The sequence below is a fragment of the Geotrypetes seraphini genome, chromosome 13 (genome assembly GCF_902459505.1).
Source record: "Geotrypetes seraphini chromosome 13, aGeoSer1.1, whole genome shotgun sequence".
NCBI classification, from domain to species: Eukaryota; Metazoa; Chordata; class Amphibia; order Gymnophiona; family Dermophiidae; genus Geotrypetes; species Geotrypetes seraphini.
The window spans coordinates 71,822,261-71,844,680 of NC_047096.1; the positions used below are offsets into that span (position 1 = coordinate 71,822,261).

The 22,420-nt window shown below is 42.7% G+C and overlaps 1 protein-coding gene across 3 annotated transcripts in view; it reads left to right on the plus strand.

Annotated features, from left to right (window-relative positions):
• PLCD3 (phospholipase C delta 3) overlaps nt 1–22,420 on the plus strand; it is a 116,829-nt gene that overhangs the window by 23,623 nt on the left and 70,786 nt on the right. Inside the window, exon 1 of one of the 3 annotated variants that reach the window (XM_033917507.1) lies at nt 659–965. The exons of the other annotated variants lie outside the window; for them this stretch is intronic. Coding sequence (XP_033773398.1) covers nt 842–965 — 124 coding nt within the window. The 5' untranslated portion in view covers nt 659–841. Of the gene's footprint in view, nt 1–658; nt 966–22,420 lie in introns of those variants that run through there. 3 annotated transcript variants of the gene reach the window in all.

The following is a 22,420-nucleotide window of genomic DNA, read 5'->3' on the forward strand; positions in this document are numbered from 1 at the left end:
TAGGCCATGTTAGTCTACTTTTCAAGGTAATATATAGAAATAAAACAAAGAAAGGAAATAAGGTAATACTTTTTTTTATTGGATTAACTCAGTACATCCCCCCCCCCTTTTTCTTCAAAACCATAGTGTGGTTTTTAACACCGGCCGCGACGGTAACAGCTCCGATACTCATAGGAATTCTATGAGCGATGGAGTTGTTCCCGCCATAGCTGGTGCTAAAAACCATGCTACCATTTTGTAAAAGGGGGGTTTTATGATGAGCTTTCGAAGGTAACCCTTCTTCAGATCAGAAATAAGCAAATGTTGACAAATATCAGTATATATAAGGAAAACATGAAAAAAATTATGAAATCTGATTTGTTTTCCTTTGTGCTGCTGATTCCTGGTGCTTAGTAATCCCTTCATTGACCGCCACAGGAGCTGTTTTCTAGTCAAATATACTGAAAGGACATGAACTGATCACTAGGTGGGAGGCTAGGCTTCCTCTAGACCAGAGCTTGTGCTTAGGAGTGGTGCAACAGCGTCTGGTAGGGAAGTGTCTGTGTGTTTGTTGGGGGGGGGGGCAGTCCCTCTCAGGAACCAAGAGAGTCCTGTAAGAGCAAAAAAGACCTGGAAACAGTTAATCCTTTCAGAGCAGAATAGGAAGGAGGGACTGGAGCAACTGAAATGTGATTGCATTCCATCTCTGGGCAGTAATCTCAGCAGAGAAGGGCAGCCTTTGTGGGCTGGGCTCTGCTGTCTCTTTCACAGCAGGACCCAGGGCATAGAAACTAGATTCTTTCCACAGAAGCAACAGCAGCAGCTGCTACCCAGGAACCCAAAGCTTTCTCCAGCCACATTCATGTTGGGCCATATTTGGAATACGATATGTGGAAAAAAGAAGCAGCATGGGACCACAGCAGACCCCGGCCTGGATGGTGCAGGGGGCACAAAGGCACTGGGGCTCCGGGCACTGAAGAAGATGGGTATGTGTGTTCTTACTGCTCGGGATGAGGGAGTGGGATGGTGCAGAATGGACTGGACAGGCAGGGGGCAAATCTGGGCTTTGCTTTTTACTGTAATATTAGACTGAGGGAGAGAAAAGAAAGACGGTATCCGCCTGTTTATTCCTGCTCCATTGGTTTGACAAGCCACGGGCGAGGCTGTCTCCTCCAAGGGGCAGAGCCAAAATCAGAGGACTGAAAAAGTTTCCTGAAATCTCTTTTTTTCCAACTTACTGCCAGAGATCTGAAGGGAAACATTAATAATAATATTGTTATTGTTAATGTTTCCCTTCAAATCTCTGCCCCCATTTCTTAGAAACTCTGAATGAGTTACCTTTTGAGTTCCTCTTTAATAAAATGATGTGGTAGCCGAGTTAGTTCAGGTTAGAAAAAAAAAAAAAGAAAAAAAAAAACAAGAAATAAAATGATATCTTTTAATATTGGACTAACGTAATACATTATTTGACTAGCTTCTGAAGGCAATAACAACTTCATCGGGTCAGACATGGAGGAAAGATGACAAATGTTCTCTTTACAAATCTAGACTTTTTAAAATTATTTTATTAGGAAGAAAACCCCATCCCTAATCTCCTGACTGTGTGACTTTGTTTAAAAACTATTTTTTTCCAGTGTGTTTGGTAACAGTAATAAGTACAAATATAGCACCTTTCTTATAAACTAGATCCCATTGAATTTCCTCAACTCCTAGCAGGCAAGGTTATGTGCAGCCACCTCTGGGATGGATGGATGTGTTTCTCAGAACAGTTTATTGAAAGGGAGAAAGTCTCTGGTTATTATGAGTACTGAGGGGAAATGGGGAGGGTATGTTCTTCACCTGAAGTTATTCAGAGGCAGGGTCAGGATTAGAACCCCGTACCAACATTTTTTTTTTTTTTCTGAAAGGGAATTGGTTTAAGTTTCTTTCGAGATTTGGCTTGTGATTTTCCAGATGGATCAGTTTCTAGAAAGTTGCTGCAAAAGATCTCCATTTCTCAAGTTAAAACTTATCCATCCATGCGGCGAGCAGCAATGTTCTGTTCTTTGCTACCAAAATATCCACTTTTCATCCAATCTCTGGTTTTCTCAAAATCCCTACCTCCAGTCTTCTCTGATTCTGCCAGGGGCTCCCTTTGGCCTCTTCTCACCTATTTGAGATGTATTCTTCCCTTTATAACACTTGCAAAATTTTGCCAAGTTCTCTTTTTTCACAATCTTTTGTTTTTATGTTTTATTAAAACTTGTTAAACAACTTGTTCTTACGACAGGTCCAAGCGGTTTACAAATATCTAATATATAGAAAAGAACTCTATTTTAAAATAGGACAGACTTATGCATACCATGAACTTCCTGTAAAAAAAGTTCTACACCACCGTATTCTCTCTGAAAGACCCGTTTCACTAATATATATGAATTATTTCTGGCAAAACCGATTTTTGCCCAAATGCTTCACAGAAATAAAAAGTTTTCAGCAAGGTTTTAAATGCTTTAATATTTACTTCTAACTTCAGTTCCTGTGGTAAATGATTCCATAATTGTGGGACAATAAGATAAAATGCTTTATTTCTCGTTGACTCTTATCTGGCTCTGTTAGCTGAAGGAAGAACCAACCTGTTGTCTTGAATTGATCTCAAAATTCTAGTCGGAGTATAAGGGATTGTTAAAGAATTTTAATAACTGGGTTGTTGACCAAAAAATGTTCCAGTGCTTTAAACTGGATTCTAAAAAAAAACAAAACCCAAAAACTGGCATTCAATGAAACTGTAAATAAAGTAGGGTAACTCTTTAAAATTTCTTTTTAAAACCCAGTAATGTAAGAGCAGTATTTTGAATTGTTTCCAATCTCTTTAAATGGATTTTGTTCATGAAAATACCCTCTCACTGCCCTTAATGTTCTTAATAAATAGAAACATGACTTTACTATGCAGAAAGTTGCCCTTCAAAATTTAGCTGATAATCGACAATCACTCCAAGATATCTAAAGGTCTGTACTGATGGAATCTTCTTTCCCAGAATATTTATATCTACCTTCGGTTATAGGTAGTGGCCTGTTATCCAACAAGAAGTACACTTCTCAACATTAAGAACTAATTTATGATCTGTAAGCCATTTGGCTATAGTTATAAGGCCTTCATTAATTGATTTTAAATCAAGTCAAATTGGATCAATTGTAGCCACAATAAGTATATTGTCAGCATAACAATATACTCAAAATCCCAATTCCTGAATTATAATGCCTATAACTCGCCTTTCTAAACTCAAGGTGAAGAACAGCAGCTGTTTTGGGTCAAAGATCCCGTTGGCATTATGCTTCTTCAGAGATTTCTCTTTGGGAATATTTATTATCAGTAGCGAGAGATGCTAGATTCAGTACAGAATAAGCAACCTCAGACTGATAATTTAATGAAGAGTTAGATGCTGCAGCTTTGTATCATTAGTAATTGGCTGTCAGATTGACACAGGAGAATTTGGCCACTGTGGTTTAGGCATCAATTATGTGTATGTTTATTAGATTCTTGATATGCTGTCTTTCTACGGTATAACCAAAGTGGTTTACATATTAACACAAAAGTACTTTATCTGTCCCATCTGAGTAGGTTGTCTTAAACCAGTGGTCTCAAGCTCAAACCCTTTGCAGGGCCACAGTTTGGATTTGTAGGTACTTGGAGGGCCTCAGAAAAAAAATAGTTAATGTCTTATTAAAGAAAAGACAATTCTGCATAAGGTAAAACTCTTTATAATTTATAAATCTTTCCTTTTGGCTAAGTCTTAATAATAATATTGTAATTTTTATAGCTAAAGAGACATATGATCAAGAAACTTTTATTTTACTTTTGTGATTATGATAAACATACCGAGGGCCTCAAAATAGTACCTGGCGGGCCGCATGTGGCCCCTGGCCACAAGTTTGAGACCACTGTCTTAAACAGTGAATTCAAAAAAGATCTATGAAATAAAATTCAGTATTACATAATAGCATAGTGGATTAATGGCAGATAACGACTTGAATGGTCCATCCAGTCTGCCCAACAGTTACACTCATTATCCATTCATGATTAAATCAACAATGAATGTGTTATAAAATACTTATACTTGATCCTGATGTCTCTCTGCCATTTTTAGGACACACACTGTAGAAGTCCGTCCAGCACTGTCCTTATATCCCAACTACTGGAGTTGCTGTCAGTCTGCTCCAGCTTTTCTAATTTGTCTTGCCATATAGGGGACACGGACTGTAGAAGTTAGTTCCTAAAAGCCAGAGTTGCCATCTAAGCACCACTCAACATATCAGTATTTAAAAAGGGTTGAAAATTTCAGATTATATCACTCTTGTATTAAATTTGTTACATTGGTTACCTGTCAGTCAAAGAATTAAGTTCAAATTGTTATCCTCAACCTCGTGTACCTTGTAAAAGCAATTGTCATTTTACCTGTGAAATAAATTGGGAGCTTGTGTTCCTAATAGCTGAAATTTTCCCAGGGCTGCCTTTTCTCATTGCCTTTCTTGGCTGAGATGCGATTGGCAGCTACTTATGATCCCTCAGTTGTGGGACTCATTTTCTAGGGATATGCAGCATATACATTATACACATTTTAGAAGGCAACATAAATATTATTTTTATCTGTTTTAAAGAATATTTTTATGTTTGTTTACATTATTATTGCATTGTTTTATTTGTTACTGTTTTATTGTGTATTAGTCTTTAAGCCCGTTACATTAACGAGTGTTAGAATAGATGTGTGTGTCTGTCTTTCTTTCTTTTTCTCTCTCCTTGGCCTCTGTCTGTCTTTCTTTCTTTCTGTCTCTCTCTTTCCTCAGCTGTCCACCACCACCCCTTGCCTGCTCCTCCTGTCCAGCAGTAAGTAGCCCTTCTCCCTTCCTTTTACCTCCCCCCCATCCAGCAGCACCCCTTCCCTGCTCCCCCTGTCCAGTAGTACCCCTTCTCCTTTCCCTGCTCCCCCTGTCCAGCATCCTCTAGCCCAGGCAGCCTCGGGGCTTTTGCTAGGCCGGCCCACCTCACATTATCGAAGTGGGCCAGCCTTGCAAATGCCCCATGGCTGCTGCGTATGCTGGTCCGGGGCTGAGAAGAGGCATCCTGGCAGTGGCAGTGCAGGAGTCAAACTGCCACCGCCGCTGAAATCGCTGCATGCGCCGCAAGCCGGCACACGCATTGCAAATAGAATACAACCGCGGAAGCAGACCACGCTGTCAGGGATCACGGCCTCCTAAGTGCGCATGCGCTGTCAGGGATCACGGCCTCCTAAGTGCGCATGCGCATTTAGGGTTTTATTATAGAGGATTTGAGTTCCTATGAAGATTAGGTAACTTAAATGCAAAGGGCTGGATTCTATAAATGGCACATTTGTCAATCAACCGCTAGGCATCCTTTACAGAATCCTGCCTAGTGGTGCAGAGGTGTCTCAGAAGAGGGAGCGGGTATATTAGGCCAGGTTTTACTTGACCTAATTTGCGACACCTAGCAATGCCTCAGTCAACCTATTCTTTGCCTCCCTAACTACACCTACTTTTCAGATAGGCATCGTTTGTCGTCGTTGGATGCCTCGACTTTTAAGCGTCACTAGGTGTCTTAAGAGTTCCGCTCTGAACTATTAATTGTTAATTAAGTCGTTTTTGATAAGCTGAAAACTAGCACAGTCAATTACCACGTTAACCCCCTCTTTTATTAAGGTGCGCTAGCTGATTTAGTGCACACTAAATTCTAATGCGTCCACAGAATATCCTGGATGCGTTAGCATTTAGCGCACGTAAATCGGCTGGTGCGCCTTAGTAAAAGGAGCTAGTGGCACCTAATGTAGGCATCCTATACAGACTAATCTAACACAAGCCCACTCGAAAAACCAGTAATACTATCCACAGTGACCATATAAAACATGAAAAACCAATAGAGCCATAAAGAAGATGCTTGTGTTGTTATTAGCACTGGATGTTGAAACCAAAAGCGGACAACCCTCAACAAGCACCTCAAAACGCATTCTCTGTGAAAATTATCCCGAGGTAGGAAAAAGCCTCAGATCCCCCCCTTCACCAAACCAATAACCCAGGTTGTGAATAAGTGGAGGTTAACCGGGGTGCATTTAAATCATTGGCATAAAAAACCTCCAAGTGAATAGGTGTCCGCTTAACCTTCAAACCACCAGGAAAATAGGTTAGCTACTAATGCTTAAATCATCATTAAGGAGCAATGCTTCACAGAGATAGAAAACAAAAGCACACCACACATCGACGATGGCCAGCGTTTCGCTAATTGTAAGCTGCCTCAGGATGTAAAAGCGGTCAGTCTCTCAATGCGGCTCCAAGATTCAATATGGTGGCTCCTTGAGAAGCAGCCACCTATTCACTTGCATTGCACAAGGCTTTTGTCTCCATACCCATCTTTTTTTTCATTTATTTTGGAATTGTATTTAATCCAATTTTTTTAACCCCTTCCTTCTCAATTGCATTTTTATGTCATAATTGTTTTTAATGTCCTGTTTGTTGGATTTTTTATTTTTCCTATTTTTAATCTTTGTAAATCGCATTGGATTTGGATATTGCGATTATATCAAATATCTTACATAAACTTGAAACTTACAATCTTTATTTGCTGTCATATTCTATCTCAGAACAATTCTCTTTAATTATTATACAGATAAAGACAGCTCTTTCTTCCCATCTTCATCTGCAGGGTAGAAAAACACGCTGCATTCGTTCAGTGCAATTAAATATCTGAGACTCATTTCTTTAATCCACAAAGATGTGCCAGCTGTGTTTTCATTAGTTTACATGCAAAGAGATGCACTTAAGCATAAATCAGTCTGCCAAGCTCAGCTGGTTTTGAACTTATCAGGTTTAGAACTTGTTTGGGGTAATGAAGGAAGACAGCAAACTTGTAGAATCATGTAGCACAAATAAAACAGACTCACATTTTTTCCCCAGAATGTATAGCCTACTATTTCTTAATGATCATCAAATAATAGACAACCGTATAGTGACTGAAGTACTGGTGTAATGGGGATATAGTGGTTGGCATACAGTGGGTATAGTGGTTGACCTCCACTAGTGGTGTAATGGGGATATAGTGGTTGGCATACAGTGGGTATAGTGGTTGACCTCCACTAGTGGTGTAATGGGGGTATAGTGGTTGGCATACAGTGGGTATAGTGGTTGACCTCCACTAGTGGTGTAATGGGGGTATAGTGGTTGGCATACAGTGGGTATAGTGGTTGACCTCCACTAGTGGTGTAATGGAGGTATAGTGGTTGGCATACAGTGGTGTTCTGTGCAGCCTGGAGTGGTCTAGGTGTGGTAGCAGGGAGCCCCAGAAATAACCCATTACAGTCATCCAGATAGTAAGTGCTTGAAATATGGCATGAATGGCTCTTAGAGGCCCTTTCACTAAAGCTTAGTGTGCACTAACATGGAACCCAAGAAGGATTTAAGACTGTAAAATCTGCAATTTAAAAAATACCCAAAACATTTTCCTTCACACATACCAAATCCACTAACTTTATTTATTTATTCAGTTTTCTATACTGTTCTTCCAGGGGAGCTCAGAACAGTTGGTGCTCAAGCATTTTTCCCTGTCTGTCCCGGTAGGCTCACAATCTTTCTAATGTACCTGGGCAATGGGGGATTAAGTGACTTTCCCAGAGTCACAAGGAACAGCATGGGCTTGAACCCATAACCAAAAGGGTGCTTAGGCTGTAGCTTTAACCACTGCATCACTCTAATCAAAATGAAGCAAAAGTGAGCCAAGTAAAGGACAATCAAGCCATTGTGACATCATTGATGAGGCTGGCTCTTAGTCATTGGTGGAATGAGGCATTATGATGTCACAATACCTGCTCTGATTATCAGCAGCTGAAACTTTTCACACTATTTATTTATTCAATTTTCTATACTGTTGTCCCAAGGGAGCTCAGAATGGTTTACATGAATTTATTCAGGTACTTGAGCATTTTTCCCTGTCCTGGCAGGCTCACAATCTTATCTAATGTAGCTGGGGCAATGGGGGGATTAAGTGACTTGCTCAGAGTCGCAAGGAGCAGCGTGGGTTTGAACCCACAACCTCAGGGTGCTGAGGCTGCAGCTTTAACCATTGCCAAGTTTTATGTACTGCTTCATTTTCTAACTCATCTTTCCAAAGCCGCCCAAGGTGCAGAACTAATGTAAAAAAAAAAAAAGAAAATCATAACAATCCATGAAACCAGTTCTGAATGAAAGGGAACTGAGTAAAAGCTATTGTGTGAGTGATGCCTGGTTACTTCAAGTGTCATGTTACCAAGAGGTAAATCTGCCTGCTCTGTGCTTGTTGAGTCCACGGCTCTCTTGGACTGCTGGGGGACTGTTCACAACATACAGATTCACAGAAGGGAGAGTTCCCTGCTTAGAGAGGCATACAGCCTAGCTAAAAGAGGGACAGGGGAGCAGGTGGATGGTGAGAATTAAACATGGTTCCTGAAGTGTAGCTAAAATGAATGGTCAGCATTCCTCCCACCTGGCTGACATCAACAAACAGGGATGAAACGGTTTTAGGGAAATAGGAAGGTTTCTTGCATAGTGATGGTCACATTTACCACTTGGAAAGGTTGGTGTTGGATTGATAATAATAGCTGGGGGGAGATCAGAAAGTTAGTTTTGGGGCATACGAAGCTGAAGGTTTGTCTAGGGTGCCTAATACTAATATCCTTGCATGGGCCTTGTTGACAGATGGCTGGTCGCAGTGGTATCTGTGGTAGAATCTGTAGGAACTTTTGCTAGAGGTAAACAGCTGCAATTAGCAGCTCCATAGTACAGATAAGTACCACCACAGTTCCAGATTATAGATAAACATCTCCACAGTTCCACAGGACAGATAAACAGTAGCACAATTAAGAACATAAGAAGTTGCCTCCGCTGAGTCAGACCAGAGATCCATCTCGCCCAGTGGTCCGCTCCCGCAGCAGCCCATCAGGCCTATTGCCTGAGCAGTGGTCCCTGACTATTTCTTTAACCTACCTCCATTAAGCTAGGGTTGATGGTGGGTCCCCCCCCCTATAGCTATGTAGGGTTGATGGTGGGTCCCCCCCCCCTATAGCCCCTCTGGGGCTGCTGCTACCTCCCTCTCCCCATGTCTACCACCACTGCCATTTCTGCTGCTACTGCCACCTCCCCCTGCCAGGTCCACTGCTGCAGCACTGACTGAAGCCTATCAATTATTTCTAGAATGCTACCAGACGTACACAGCGCTATGCAGTCACAAAGGAGACAGTCCCTGCTTGAGTGAGCTTACAATCTAAACAAGACAGATAAACAGGATATCAGGGTAGGGGTTATACTTAGAGGGGATGGTTAAACTGCTGGCTAGGATGGTGAGCAGAAGGGAGTAGGGTTATGAGTTGAAGGCTGTCTCAAAAAGGTGGGGTTTTCACCCTCTCTGATTAGGATTACCAGCCATCCAGATCTACCCAGACATGTCCTCTTTTTAGAGGACATGTCCGGATGGCTTTTCAAAACCCAGCACTTTGTCTAGGTTTTGAAAAGCTTTTGGCTGGAAGTGGCTTTGGGAGGGCTTCTGCGCATGCACATGATATCATCACGTCATTCCTGCGCATGTGCAGATGCCTTCCCGACGCCACTTCGAACAAGAGAACAGATTGAGGGGGGCGGGGATGGGGCATAACAGGGTGTGATTCAGGCTGGGCCAGGTGGAACAGGGCGGCCTGGAGGCATGGCCATAGGTCCGGATATTACTTCCGTAAAATCTGGTAACCCTACTTCTGATGACTTCCTGTTACATTTCATTACATTAGTGACTTCTATTCCGCCAATAAAGAAGATAACTGGACATTTCCAGGAAAATTACAAATTAGGGTGCTGTTTACATGGTTGAGACTTTGATGGGAAATTTACAAGAGTGGAGATAGTCATGGAGATGTGTTATGATTTCTTTATAAATTTTTTGAATAGCAGGGTTTTGATTTCTAAATGATTTGAAGTCGGTCATTGTTGTCAGCATGTTGGAGAGGAGGTGATCAAGTTTCACTGCTTGCGTTGCTAGTAGGTTGTCATACATCTTCTTGCGCTGTGTACCTTTGATTGGGGGGTGGGTAAATGGGGTCTGGGTTCTCCTTTGTCTGGTTGATTTGTTCCGGATTAGGCGATTGACTAGATAAGTGGGGGCAGTACCATTCATTACTTTGAATAATAGCAGAATTTGTATTCTTGCTTGTATAGGTAGCCAGTGTGAGTCTAGGTATGCGGTGGTTATGTGGTCATATTTGCTTAGTGAATAGTTCATTTTGAGGGCTGTGTTTTGTACTATCTGTAATTGTTTTATCATGTTTGCGGGGCACGGCAGGTAGAGGATGTTGCAGTATTCCAAAAGTCTTAGGACTAGGGATTGGACTATGAGCCTATATTGCTCTTTGTCGAAGAATTTTCTTATTTTTCGCAGGTTGCACATGATTATAAAGGCTTTCTGGATGGTCTTGTTGATTTAAACTTGCAAGGTGCAGTATCTATCTATCATCACTCCGAGGAGTTTTAGGGCGGACTATATTGGATATTTGGTAGCGTTTATTTCTAATTCTGTTATGGATGGGGTTTTGTCCTTTTCTAGCAATAGAAATTTTGTTTTATCTGAGTTTAGCTTTAATTTGTGGTCTATCATCCATTTTTCCACCGCTTCTAGTGTTTTTTTTCAGTTTTTCTATTGAGGTGGGGGCTGGTGGGTTGAAGGGGAGGAGAATGGTGATGTCATCTGCGTAGCTGAATGATGTTATGTCTAGATTATCTAGACTGGACCCAAAGGAGGCTATAAAGAGGTTGAAGAGCGTTAGAGATAGTGGTGACCCTTTTTAGAAGATGAGGGACATGCAGGGCTAGACCTTGGTAAGACAGATAAGTGTGTCATCCCTCCTGCCATGCTTATCTGGCTTATCATGTTCAGAGATGCCAAATTACCAGTTCCAGGCTGGACATTATGGGACATTGATCATCTCTCCTGTTGCATTATGTGACTTACAGCACTGATTTTAATGAGTAGAATCAGGGACTACAAATCCATTACTACTTTGGGATGTAAGTTTAAAACAAGGACTGGCTAAAAAGTCTCCAGCTTGGAACTGGGTAACTTGGTATCTCTACATGTTCTGCCACCCCCAACTCTCATTCTTCAAGGGCCATTGTATCTCCTGGCAACGAGTTCCAGAGCTTAGCTATTCATTGAGTGAAAAAAATCCTCCTATTTGTTTTAAAGGTATTTCCATGCAACTTCATTGAGTATCCCCTAGCCTTTGTAATTTTTGAAAGTAAAAACTGATTAACTTTTACTCATTTTACACCACTCAGGATTTTCTTTTCCAAGCTGAAGAGCCCTAATCTCTTTAGCCTTTCCTCATATGAGAGGGGTTTCATCCCCTTTATCAGGTAGGTTGCTCGTCTTTGAACCTTCTTCCAATATATCTTTTTTGAGATACAGCAACCAGAAATGAAAGCAATATTCAAGGTGAGGTCACAGCATAGAGCGAAACTGAGGCAGTATAATATTCCTGGACTTATTTACCGTCCTGGGCTCTGCGCTAGACTTGTGTTGCCTTTGCATTCTCCCTGCTTCCCAAATGCCTCCCCCCCGCCGTCAATTCTGACATCCGGAGAGGAAGTTCCAGGCTGGCCTGGAACTTCCTCTCCGATGTCAGAATTGACGTTGGGGGGTGGGGGAAAGGCCTGTGGATCTGGCACTTGTGCAGTGGCTGCACAGGTATGGTTTTTGCGGCATTGGGATGCACAGACGCGACTCCCCCCTCACCACACTCATGGCCCCCAGGTAATATTCTGCGGCCCGCAGTCTGGCCAGCTCCCTTACACTCCCTGGCTGGTTATTTTTAAGTTCAAAGCCGCCGCGGTGGCTCCTCTAACAAGCTGCACCTGCGTCAGAGAAGGCTTCCGACACAGGTGGGGATCATGAGAGGAGCCGCCTCGGCAGCTTTAAACTTAAAAATAACTCCGGCAAGGGACTAAGGGAGCCGGCCATAAACAACCAGCTGCTGTGAAGGGAAGGGAGGGGGAATGCTGCTGTTGCACATGGAGGGGGAGGGAAATACTGCTGCTGCACAGAGAAGTGGAGGGGGAGGGAAATACTGCTCCTGCACAGGGAAGTGGGGTGGTGGGAGGGAAATGCTGCTGCACAGGGACGTGGAGAGGGAGGGAAATACCGCTGCTGTTGCACAGAGAAGTGGAGGGGGAGGGAAATACTGCTGCTACACAGGGAAGTGGGGTGGTGGGAGGGAAATGCTGCTGTACAGGGACGTGGAGGGGGAGGGAAATACCGTTGCTGCTGCTGCACAGAGAAGTGGAGGGAGAGGGAAATACTGCTGCTGCACAGGGAAGTGGAGGGGGAAATGGAAATGGATGGGGAGGGGATGCTGCTGTGGCTGCTGCACAGGGAAGTGGGGGGGGGAAATGCTGCTGCACAGGGAAGTGGAGGAGGGAAATGCTGCTGCTACATAGGGGGCAGGGAGACAGACAGAAAGAAAGACAGACAGCGGGAGGGAGGGAGAAAGAAAGAAAGATAGCGGGAGTGAGACAGAAAGAAAGGAAGAAAGACACAGGGGCAGGGAGAGAGACAGAAAGACAGACAGACAAAGGGGGCCAGGGAGAGAGACAGACAGAAAGAAAGACAGACAGTGGGAGGGAGACAGACAGAAAGAAAGACAGGCAGCGGGAGGGAGGGAGAAAGAAAGAAAGATAGCGGGAGTGAGACAGAAAGAAAGGAAGAAAGACACAGGGGCAGGGAGAGAGACAGAAAGACAGACAGACAAAGGGGGCCAGGGAGAGAGACAGACAGAAAGAAAGACAGACAGCGGGACGGAGAGAGACAGAAAGAAAGACAGACAGACATATATTCTAGCACCCGTTAATGTAACGGGCTTAAAGACTAGTTTCTTTAATAAGACATTAACTATTTTTTCTGTGGCTTTCCACGTATCTACAAATCCAAAATGTGGCCCTAAAAAAGGATTTGAGTTTAAGACCGCTGTTTTAACCAGTTCTTAGTCCATAATAGGACATTATCCCTTCCTGAAAGTGGTTTTGGTTTTATTTTTCCTACAGTGATTTCAATAACTAACCTGAGCAGAACCAGATTGATGATAGCAAGTTTTACAAAGAGTTGTGACACATCACTGTAAGAGTTCCTGTTGGCATAATCAGAGGGCTGTTAGTTCTAGTCATCTTCTCAGGAAGTGCCAGTCTTTATGGTTCATTCGGTGCTGCATTACAATTTGGAAATGGACAAGATTGTGAAAGTTATTAGAAATTAGCCTTTAAAACTCAAACACAACAACTTTGGCCTCCTTGCACAGGAGCCAGGGCTGTGGGTGCTTGAGCACCTCCAATATTGAGCAAACGCCTTCATTTCCATTGGGTTTAGCACCTCCAATAATTTTGGAAAAGTTGCCTCCTATGGCCTTCTGATCCCCCACAGTAGGGTTACCAGATTTTCTGTTTGGAAAATCTGGACCCCCCTGGACCAGTGGTCTCAAACACGCGGCCCGGGGGCCACATGCGGCCCGCCAGGTCCTATTTTGAGGCCCTTGGTATGTTTATCATAATCACAAAAGTAAAATAAAACAGTTTCTAGATCATATGTCTCTTTAGCTATAAATGACAATATTATTATTAAGACTTAGCCAAAAGGAAAGATTTATAAGCTATAAAGTTTTACCTCATGCAAAATTGTCATTTCTTTATTAAGACATTAACTATTTATTTCTGAGGCCCTCCAAGTACCTACAAATCCAAAATGTGGCCCTGCGAAGGGTTTGAGTTGGAAACCACTGCCCTAGACCCATCCCCAGGCCCGCCCAGTTCCACCCATCCCCGCCCCGTCCCTGCCTCCCACTGCCTGATCTCATCAGGCAGGACATCCGCACATGCGCAGATGCCCTCCTGCCTGACGCGACGTGGAGGAAAGCTTTTCAAAACCCGGACAAAGTGCCGTGTTAGGAAAAGCTATCCGGGGAAATCCAGACACCAGGTAACCCCACCCCACAGGAGATGCAGAGAGTTTCCAAGTTTATTATAAAAATTTGATTAATCGCCTATCACATTTTCTAGGCGATGTACAATTTCATAAGTAATTAAATAGGGGTGACAAATCTAACAAACAATATTCAAAATGAATTAAAACTAATAAATACAAACTTTGCTATACATAGTTTAACTTATACATATAATTTCAAAGCGAGGGAAAAATCATTAAAGGGTTACAATCAATATTAATGTCATAACATTTAAGGAAAGAACAATAGGAAGGGCAACAGATAAAATTTATATTAATATACAAAGTAAAAAGTGAAAAGTAAGCAAGTCTTTGAAATTTATTCATTAAAAGCATCGTTAAAAAGGAAACTCTTGAGTTTGGATTTAAATTTATCTAAGTTCTTTTCCTCTCTAAGAAATAGTGGGAGGTCATTCCAAGATTGGGGAGCTGTTATTGAAAAAATGGTGTGACGCCTTGTATTGATAACTTTCAGAGAGGGCACTGCTAATAAGTGTTGATCCTGTGATCAGATTTTGCTCCTGAAACAGAAAGGTGAGCCAGATGCAACCCTCTGACCTCGTCTCCTAGTAGACATAATGCCACTTACCAAGTGGGGTGAATCACAGCATGTCCAATTATTGCTGCTGTCAAAACACACCCCAGGATTTTTTAAAATATCCACAACTTAGCACTACTACTTATTATTTCTATAGCACTACTACCGTGTTTTCCCCAAAATAAGACCTACCCCCAAAATAAGCCCTAGCATGATTTTCAGGGTAGGTCTTAATATAAGCCCTACCCCCGAAAATAAGCCCTAGTTGTAGGCAGCCGCGCTTCCCCTCGCCCCACCCCTGCTGCGCAGCCGAACCACCGAATCACTGCTGACCCTCCATCCTTCCCTCCCAATCGATCCCTGACGACTGTGATCATAAATACCTTGCTGTAGAGGAGCGTCGGGCCAGCAGCACTCACGGCCCGTCTGTGTACTGATGACGTCATGGGAGGGAGGGAACGATGGAAGCTGGTCAAAAGGTTCTGCTGCACGAGGGAGGGAGGGAAGGGAAGGATGGAAGCTGGGCAAGGGTTTTGCTGCAAGTTTCAAGTTCAAGTTTTATTGATTTTGATAAATCGCCTATTTTGTACTAAGCGAGCAACAATTAAAAAGAAATGCTATACATAGTTTTAAAAGAGGTACATAAAAACTTCGGACAGACAATACTGACAAACTTGAGAAACAATGGGAAGGGATAAAGTAGGTTAAAGTTACATATTGCGTTTCTCAGAGGAGAAGAAAGTGAAAATATGAAAGAGGAAAAAACATTAGGGTTGGGGGTTTAGAAGTCATATTGCACAAAGGGATGGGAGGGATGGAGGGATAGAAAGATGCTGCAGAGGAAAGGCACAAGGGGATGGGTGAGAGGGGAGGAAACATGTTGCACATGTGAGGGAAAGCAAAGAGGAAGAATTGGGGTAAGGGAGAGATGATCATATACATGAAAAAAATAAGCCCTACCCGAAAATAAGACCTAGCGCCTTTTTTGGGCCCCAAATGAATATAAGACACTGTCTTATTTTTTGGGAAACATGGTAGGTATACAGTTCATAGTGCTATACATCAAACATGGATTATGGATAGTCCTTGCTTGAAAGCATACATTCTAGTTATGACAGCCAAACTGAAAAAGGTGCATCTATACACAGTTCTCAAATGGGGAATTACAGAAGGAATGAAAGACAGATGGGTGCTAGCAGACAACCACAACAGAAGTCTAAAAAGAGTGACCAGATCTGCTCAAGGAGTGCACAGATAACACTGGAAATGACTGGATTATTCTAGGACTGCACTGTTAAACCTGCACGGCCAGACAGTTAACAATGGAAAGGAGTCATTTGTGTTATAATTACATGTATGCAGTTATAATTGGTCATGTACTTGTTATAACAGAGCTTGATTAAACCAGGCCCGGTATGAGCCTTTACTTGAGCAACTGACATTATAAGTGCATTCTTTGCTTGCATTCAGCTTTCATGACAGAGCATGTCCTGTTGTGTGCAAATACACCACATACTGCCCGTGAAAAGGTTTGTGTTTATGTGCTGGGTTAGGGATGACTAAATTAGTGATGAGTTCTACACAAGGAATGACTGGCCAGGAGTCTTTAATTACAGTTTCAGCAGCTCGTAACTGCAACATAAATATATATGTTACATCAAACACGTTCCACAGGGTTCTTTCTGCATACACTTTAGCAGGAAAAGGCAGAGGTGGGTGAGAAAACCCTTCTTTTGAGGGCCTATCTGAGTTTCTAGAAAGTGTGGAATAACGTGTAAGTTTTATGGCTTCACATCATTCTCTTCTTGGTTGAGCTGAGAACTTTTCAGTGGCCTCTCGTATTGATGTTCTAGTGCTCACTGCAGTGTTTTAAGATGCTGCCTTTTCATAAGTGCACCCTTGTGTGACTCGTGGATTATTACTAAAAAAAATATTTTTTTAATTATAGAGGAGGGGGGGGTGTTAAAAGCCGATCAGTCCCTTGTGTCAAATATGCTAGGTGGACCACTGCTTCTTTCTCAGGAGATCCTTAAGGATCTCAGAGCTTGTTTCAGGGAGATTACACCCCAAAATACAATGAAATGAATTATGTTTGTTGCCATTTAAGTTCAATGAGGGAGGGGGTCCAGAGATGCCAAGTTACCCAGTTCCAGGCTAGGGATTTAGTGACAGTCTTGGATTTTTGACCACCCCATCCTGGTGCATTTTGAGACTTGCAGCACTAGAGTTGAGAAAAGAAGAATCTTTAATAAACTTTAAAAGACATCTAAAAGTCCGTTATTTTCAATTAGCTTTCCCATGTTCAGCTAATTGAAATCCTTTGTCATAATTTGTATTATAAAGTATTTATATTGAGTATGCAAGTATATTCTAATCTTGTGTGTGTGTGTGTGTGGGGGGGGAGTTCTTCTTTTCTTTCTTATTTTTAATGGCGTTATTTTCATTATTTGATATTATGTTGTAAGCCACTTAAATCTCATTTGTAGCCTAAATGGTATATTAAAAGTTTGTAATAAACATAAACATTTCAATAGGCAGGATTGGGCACTGCAAGTCCCACACTGCTTTAGGTTGTAAGTTCAAATCCAGGACTGGCCAAAAAGCCTGGAGCTGGGTAATTTGGCACCTCAGTAACTATAGTGTCATCTGGAGATTTATGCTCCGGTGCTAGTTTCCAAACCCCCCACTCCATTCTGATCTCGGCCTTCTATCCCTGGGTTACTGGTGTCAGCAATAAGCTGTAGCTACATTAGTAAGATTAGGAGCTCCTTTTACGGTTCATAGACAAGTCGGCGAAAGACAAAGGCGCGCACCGACAACTGAGCGCAAGACGGAGGCGCGCGCCAAAGAAAATTACAGTTTTTAGGGGCTCCGACGGGGGTTTTTGTTGGGGAGCCCCCCCAGTTTACTTAATAGAGATCGCGCCGGCGTTGTGGGGGGGGGTTTGGGGGGTTGTAACCCACCACATTTTACTGTAAACTTAACTTTTTCCCTAAAAACAGGGAAAAAGTGAAGTTTTCAGTAAAATGTGGGGGGTTACAACCCCCTACACCCCCCACAACGCCCCCACAACGCGGCGCGATCTCTATTAAGTAAAGTGGGAGGGTTCCCCCCCACGCCCCCCCCCCGTCGGAGCCGTAAAAACAGTAATTTTGTGCGGTGCGCACCTCCGCGCTGCGCTCAATTGTCTGCGCGCGCCTTTGTCCCGGCGCGCTTTTGACCTGACACCCCTTTGACAAAGGTGCGCTAGCGTTTTTAGCACACGTGCCGGATTAGCGTGCGCTACCCCGAAAAACTACCGCCTGCTCAAGAGGAGGCGGTAGCGGCTAGCACGCCTTTGTAAAAGGAGCCCTAGGTGTTGGGGTAAGATGAGAGTTAGAAAACCTTAACTAGATCACAGTTTCAGGATGACATAGAGTTATGTTTGCTGCCCCTAGTGTAAGCCAAATAAATTCAGCTTCATTTTTGAATCTCTTCTGCTTGGAAACATGCAGAGCAGGATGAAAAGAAAAAAGCCCAGCATAGTAATACACTAAAAGATGACAGAATTATTCCTCCTTAATATTCACACCTTGGTCCTATATATATATATATTATAGGGTTACATTATGGCTCCAGTAAAAAGAGGACAGATTGAGACATCTGGGTTTTACGTCAACTAAAAATAACTGAAGTAAAACCCGGAATTCTCAATCCATCCTCCTTTTTCTGGAGTCATATGACGCCAGAAAAAGGAGGATGGTAACTATATATATATATATGTTAGAAGGTTTGATTTTTCACTTTTTTATTATTACTGTTACCTCTCCAAATTGGGGTTTGTATTTTTTTGGCAGAAAGGGGCTGATTCTATAAAGGGTGCCTAAAACGGCCAACGCCTAAAAAAAATGACACCAGCTGAGTGTCAATCACACTTAGGCGCCGTTTACAGAATCGCGGCTAGTGGCGCCTATGTGAAAACTTAGGCACCTGAAAGGGAAGCGAGGGTTTTAAAGGTCTACATTTTGAGGCACCTAAATTTTGAGGGGGATTCGTGCTTAGGGGTGCCTAAGTCACACTCCGCCCATAGAAATGCCCACTTAGGTGCTATGCAATAGCTATCTGGCACCTATCTTTTATAGAATCAGGCACTTATCGCTCAATTAAAGTTTTTTTTTTTTGCAATTACTGAGCCTATTAAGGATATTTTGCCAATTAACCCCCCCCCCCCCTTTTACAAAACTATAGCGCGTTTTTTAGCGCTGGCCGCAATGGTAACATCTCTGACGCTTATAGGAATTCTATGAGCATCAGAGCTATTACTGCCATGGCCTGCGCTAAAAATCACGCTACAGTTTTGTAAAAGGGGGGGGATAAGATAGGTGCCCTTTATGGAATCAGCCCCCAAAAGACCAGCACGGTTCATCCAGTCTGCCCAGCAAGGTGGCCAGATTACACTCCTTGGTGCCCTGTTTAAAGTGTGAAGGTCATTCAGTTTTTGCTTTGATTCCATCCTCTTTCTGTATAGGAAACCTCTGTGTTTGTCACACACATGTTTTTGTATTCTGTCATTGTTTTTGTCCCACCACATCTACCAGAAGTTACCATATGGCTCCAGAAAAAGGAGAATAAAGTAAAAGGAACAGAAACCCCACATAAAATCCAACCTAGATGTCTCAGTCTGTCCTGCTTTCAATGGATGTAAAACCCGGATGTCTCAATCTATCCTCCTTTATATGGAGCCATATGGTAATCCTAAGAAGGGTATTCCAAGCATTCATACCCTCTGTGTGAAAAAGTATTTTCTGAAGTTGCTCCTATAGTATCTTTATTGCAACTTCAATTCATGTCCTCTAGTTCTACCACTTCCATGTCTCTGAAACAGATTTGTTTTGTACAGTATATTAATATTTTTAAATATTTAATCTCTGTATCATATCTCCCCTGACCCTCCTTTACCCTGGTGCAGGACTGCTCAATTCCGGTCCTTGAGGACCACAGGCAGGCCTGGTTTTCAGGATATCCACAATGAATATGCATGAGATAGATTTGCATGCACAGCCTAGAACTCAGTAACTTGGTATTTGTGTTTTTATCAGCTTCCTCTGAATCACTTCATGTCTTTTTTGTGTCCTTAATGAGATAGGGCTCCAAAACTGGATGCAACTTAAAAGTGAGGCCCTATCAGTGAGCAGTGTTTTCTGAGAGGAGAGTAAATGTTATTGCTAATCGGTGCCTTACCCAATAACTGAAAACTGCAAGAAAGTCATGATGCCATTATCTTCATTCTCTATCACCGACATCCTCACCTTCATCCCTTATCCCTCACTGCATCCTTCTTTTTCTCCAATCTCATAGGTTTGCCACCTCACCCCAGGCCAACCAAACAGGCTGATCCAGTCTTGCTGTGGCTGTGCTACTCACATGGAACCATAACTTTGAATTCACCAGGAAAAGCACGAATTAGCAATCCCTGCAAGCAAAGGACTGGATCAGCCTGTTTGGGTTGAAATGGGTGAGCTGGCAATCCTCCCAGCCCCCTTGTGTTACATGCCAGGCCTGTTTTGTCTCTCTGTGGCAAAAACAAAATTAATTATGGATTCCCGGTTCCTGACAAGGCTTGAAATGAAGGCAGCTTCAATTGTCTTTTACATTTCCCCCCTAATTCCTGTGACTACTTCACTGTTTCTTCAGAAACCAATTACAGATCATCCTTCAGTGGAAAACAGAACCACCCCAGTAATAATTTAGGACAAAACCTCCACATCAAAGGGAATGTGTATTAGTAGAAGATTGATTAGGAGGGTTTTTTTTGTTAGTTTTATTCACACATTAGAGTAGGCTATGATTTTGGATTCTGTACTCTGCTAATGTTATGACAAGGGGGGAAGGGAGGGACTATAGTTGGGTAAGGGGACATTTCTTCAGCAGTTTGTTGCCATTTTGTTTATTGTGCCTTGTCCTAGTATTGTATTGGAGGTTCTGGAAAAATATAAAAGCTGTGCAATAAAAATTTATTGTAAAAAAAACAATAACACCACACATCACATGTGGTACATTAATATTCTGAGCCAAGACAAAAATCTCAGAATCCCTCCACCTCACATCCTCACCAGCCTTGGTACTGTTCTTTTTATGGGGGAACTCTAAATCTCCTGTAAGCTATCCCGATGAATAAAACCTCTCACATTTTCAGCTCAAACACCCTGATCTTCTGTGTCAGCAGTTTTTAGCACAGATCTAGTGTTATAGTCCAATAAATATCTCCTTTGCTCACAGCTTGTTTGTGGAATTTTGATCTTTTTGCTGGAGCACAGTGGGGAAAAGACCACTCCATCTAGGTGGGCATGTGGACTTTTCATAACCTGCAAAATTGTACGGAGTGTGACAGATGAAGCAAGAGATACCATGGAGCTGATGCTAAAAACCTCGCAGTAGAGCCACACACAGATGTCTGAGCCTGTGGCTTCTACTGCGAGTGTAATACCATGCCATGCAGAAAGATAAATACAGGTACAAGTCTTTTATCTGAAATTCTAAAAACCAAAATGTATTTTGTAACATTGTTGCATTACTAATTTGTACAGAAAAGTTTACTTGTAGCATCAAAAGTGAAATCTGGCACCAAAGTCACTTAAAAGACTTCACTCTACGTTGATAGTTCAGTGTATTCTTTTTACCTCACACTGGTATATCTCTGAGGTTTGCTGTTGGCTGCAGGGATTCATATTCGTCATTTGCTGCAGCCCCGCAGGCTTCTCTCTGTCATGTCCAGCCTGGAACGAAAGAGGAAGTGACATCAGCAAGGCAGGAAGTGGCAGAGAAGCCTGCAGGGCTGCAGCAGGTGATGAATATGAATCCCTACAGCCACTGGTGACACATCATTCCAAAACCTGAAAAATTCTAAAATCCGAAATGTCTCTAGTCCCAAGCATTTTGGATAAAGGATCTTGTACGCAGATTTCATGTGTGAAAAACTTGCAGCTAATGAGGGTGGGGTTGGGTGGGCACAGAATGTGCCAGATGCATGCGTACATAGGTGTCACAGTAAATACAGCATATGTGCAAACAGATCCCAAAGAGTGAGCAACAGTATTGACCTTGTGGTTAGAACTGCTGCCTCAACACCCTGAGCATAGATTTCCTCAGGTTTTGTATTGAAAAACAAGGACTCCTCTGAATGGCCAAGCACTGTTAAACTTACTCTGAGTTATACTGGCAATTGTATGAGGCTTCTATTCAGTTAACCCTTCCTTCTATAATCTTAGTGTTATCAGCCAGACTCTAGTTCTTGAACAACTTTCTTTAATAACATGAAGTAAAGAACACTTACAATTGATGATTTCAAGGCAGTTCAACTGCCACAGAATCTTCTCACTCTACCATCATATTCTGCTCAAAGGGAAGCTGGGAGTGTGTCCACACTCCTTGTGGAAAGTAACACTGTGCTCCAGACTTAGATATAGCCTAAGCCAGGGGTGCCCAAATGGTCGATTGCGATCAACCAGTAGATCGCAAAGGCAAAGCGAGTCGATCGCGTTGCCTTTGTGATCTTTTTCTCCCTGCAGCTTCCCCAAGCCAGGCCTGGCGCGTAAAAGTGCCGCCTCCAACGTCAATTCTGATGTCAGAGAGGAAGTTCTGGGCCAGCCAATCGCTGCCTGGCTGGCCTGGAACTTCCTCCCCAACGTTAGAATTGATGTCGGAAGTGAAGTCTTGTGGGCCTGGCGCTTGTACGCACCAGGCCTGGCTCAGGAAAGCAGCAGGGAGAAATCGGGTTGGTGGCTTGGGGGAAGGGAAAGAATTGGGGAAGTGGAGAAATCGGCACGATTGCTTGGGGGGGCAGGGGAGAGAGAGAAAGAAAGGCAGAAATAAAAAGGGGG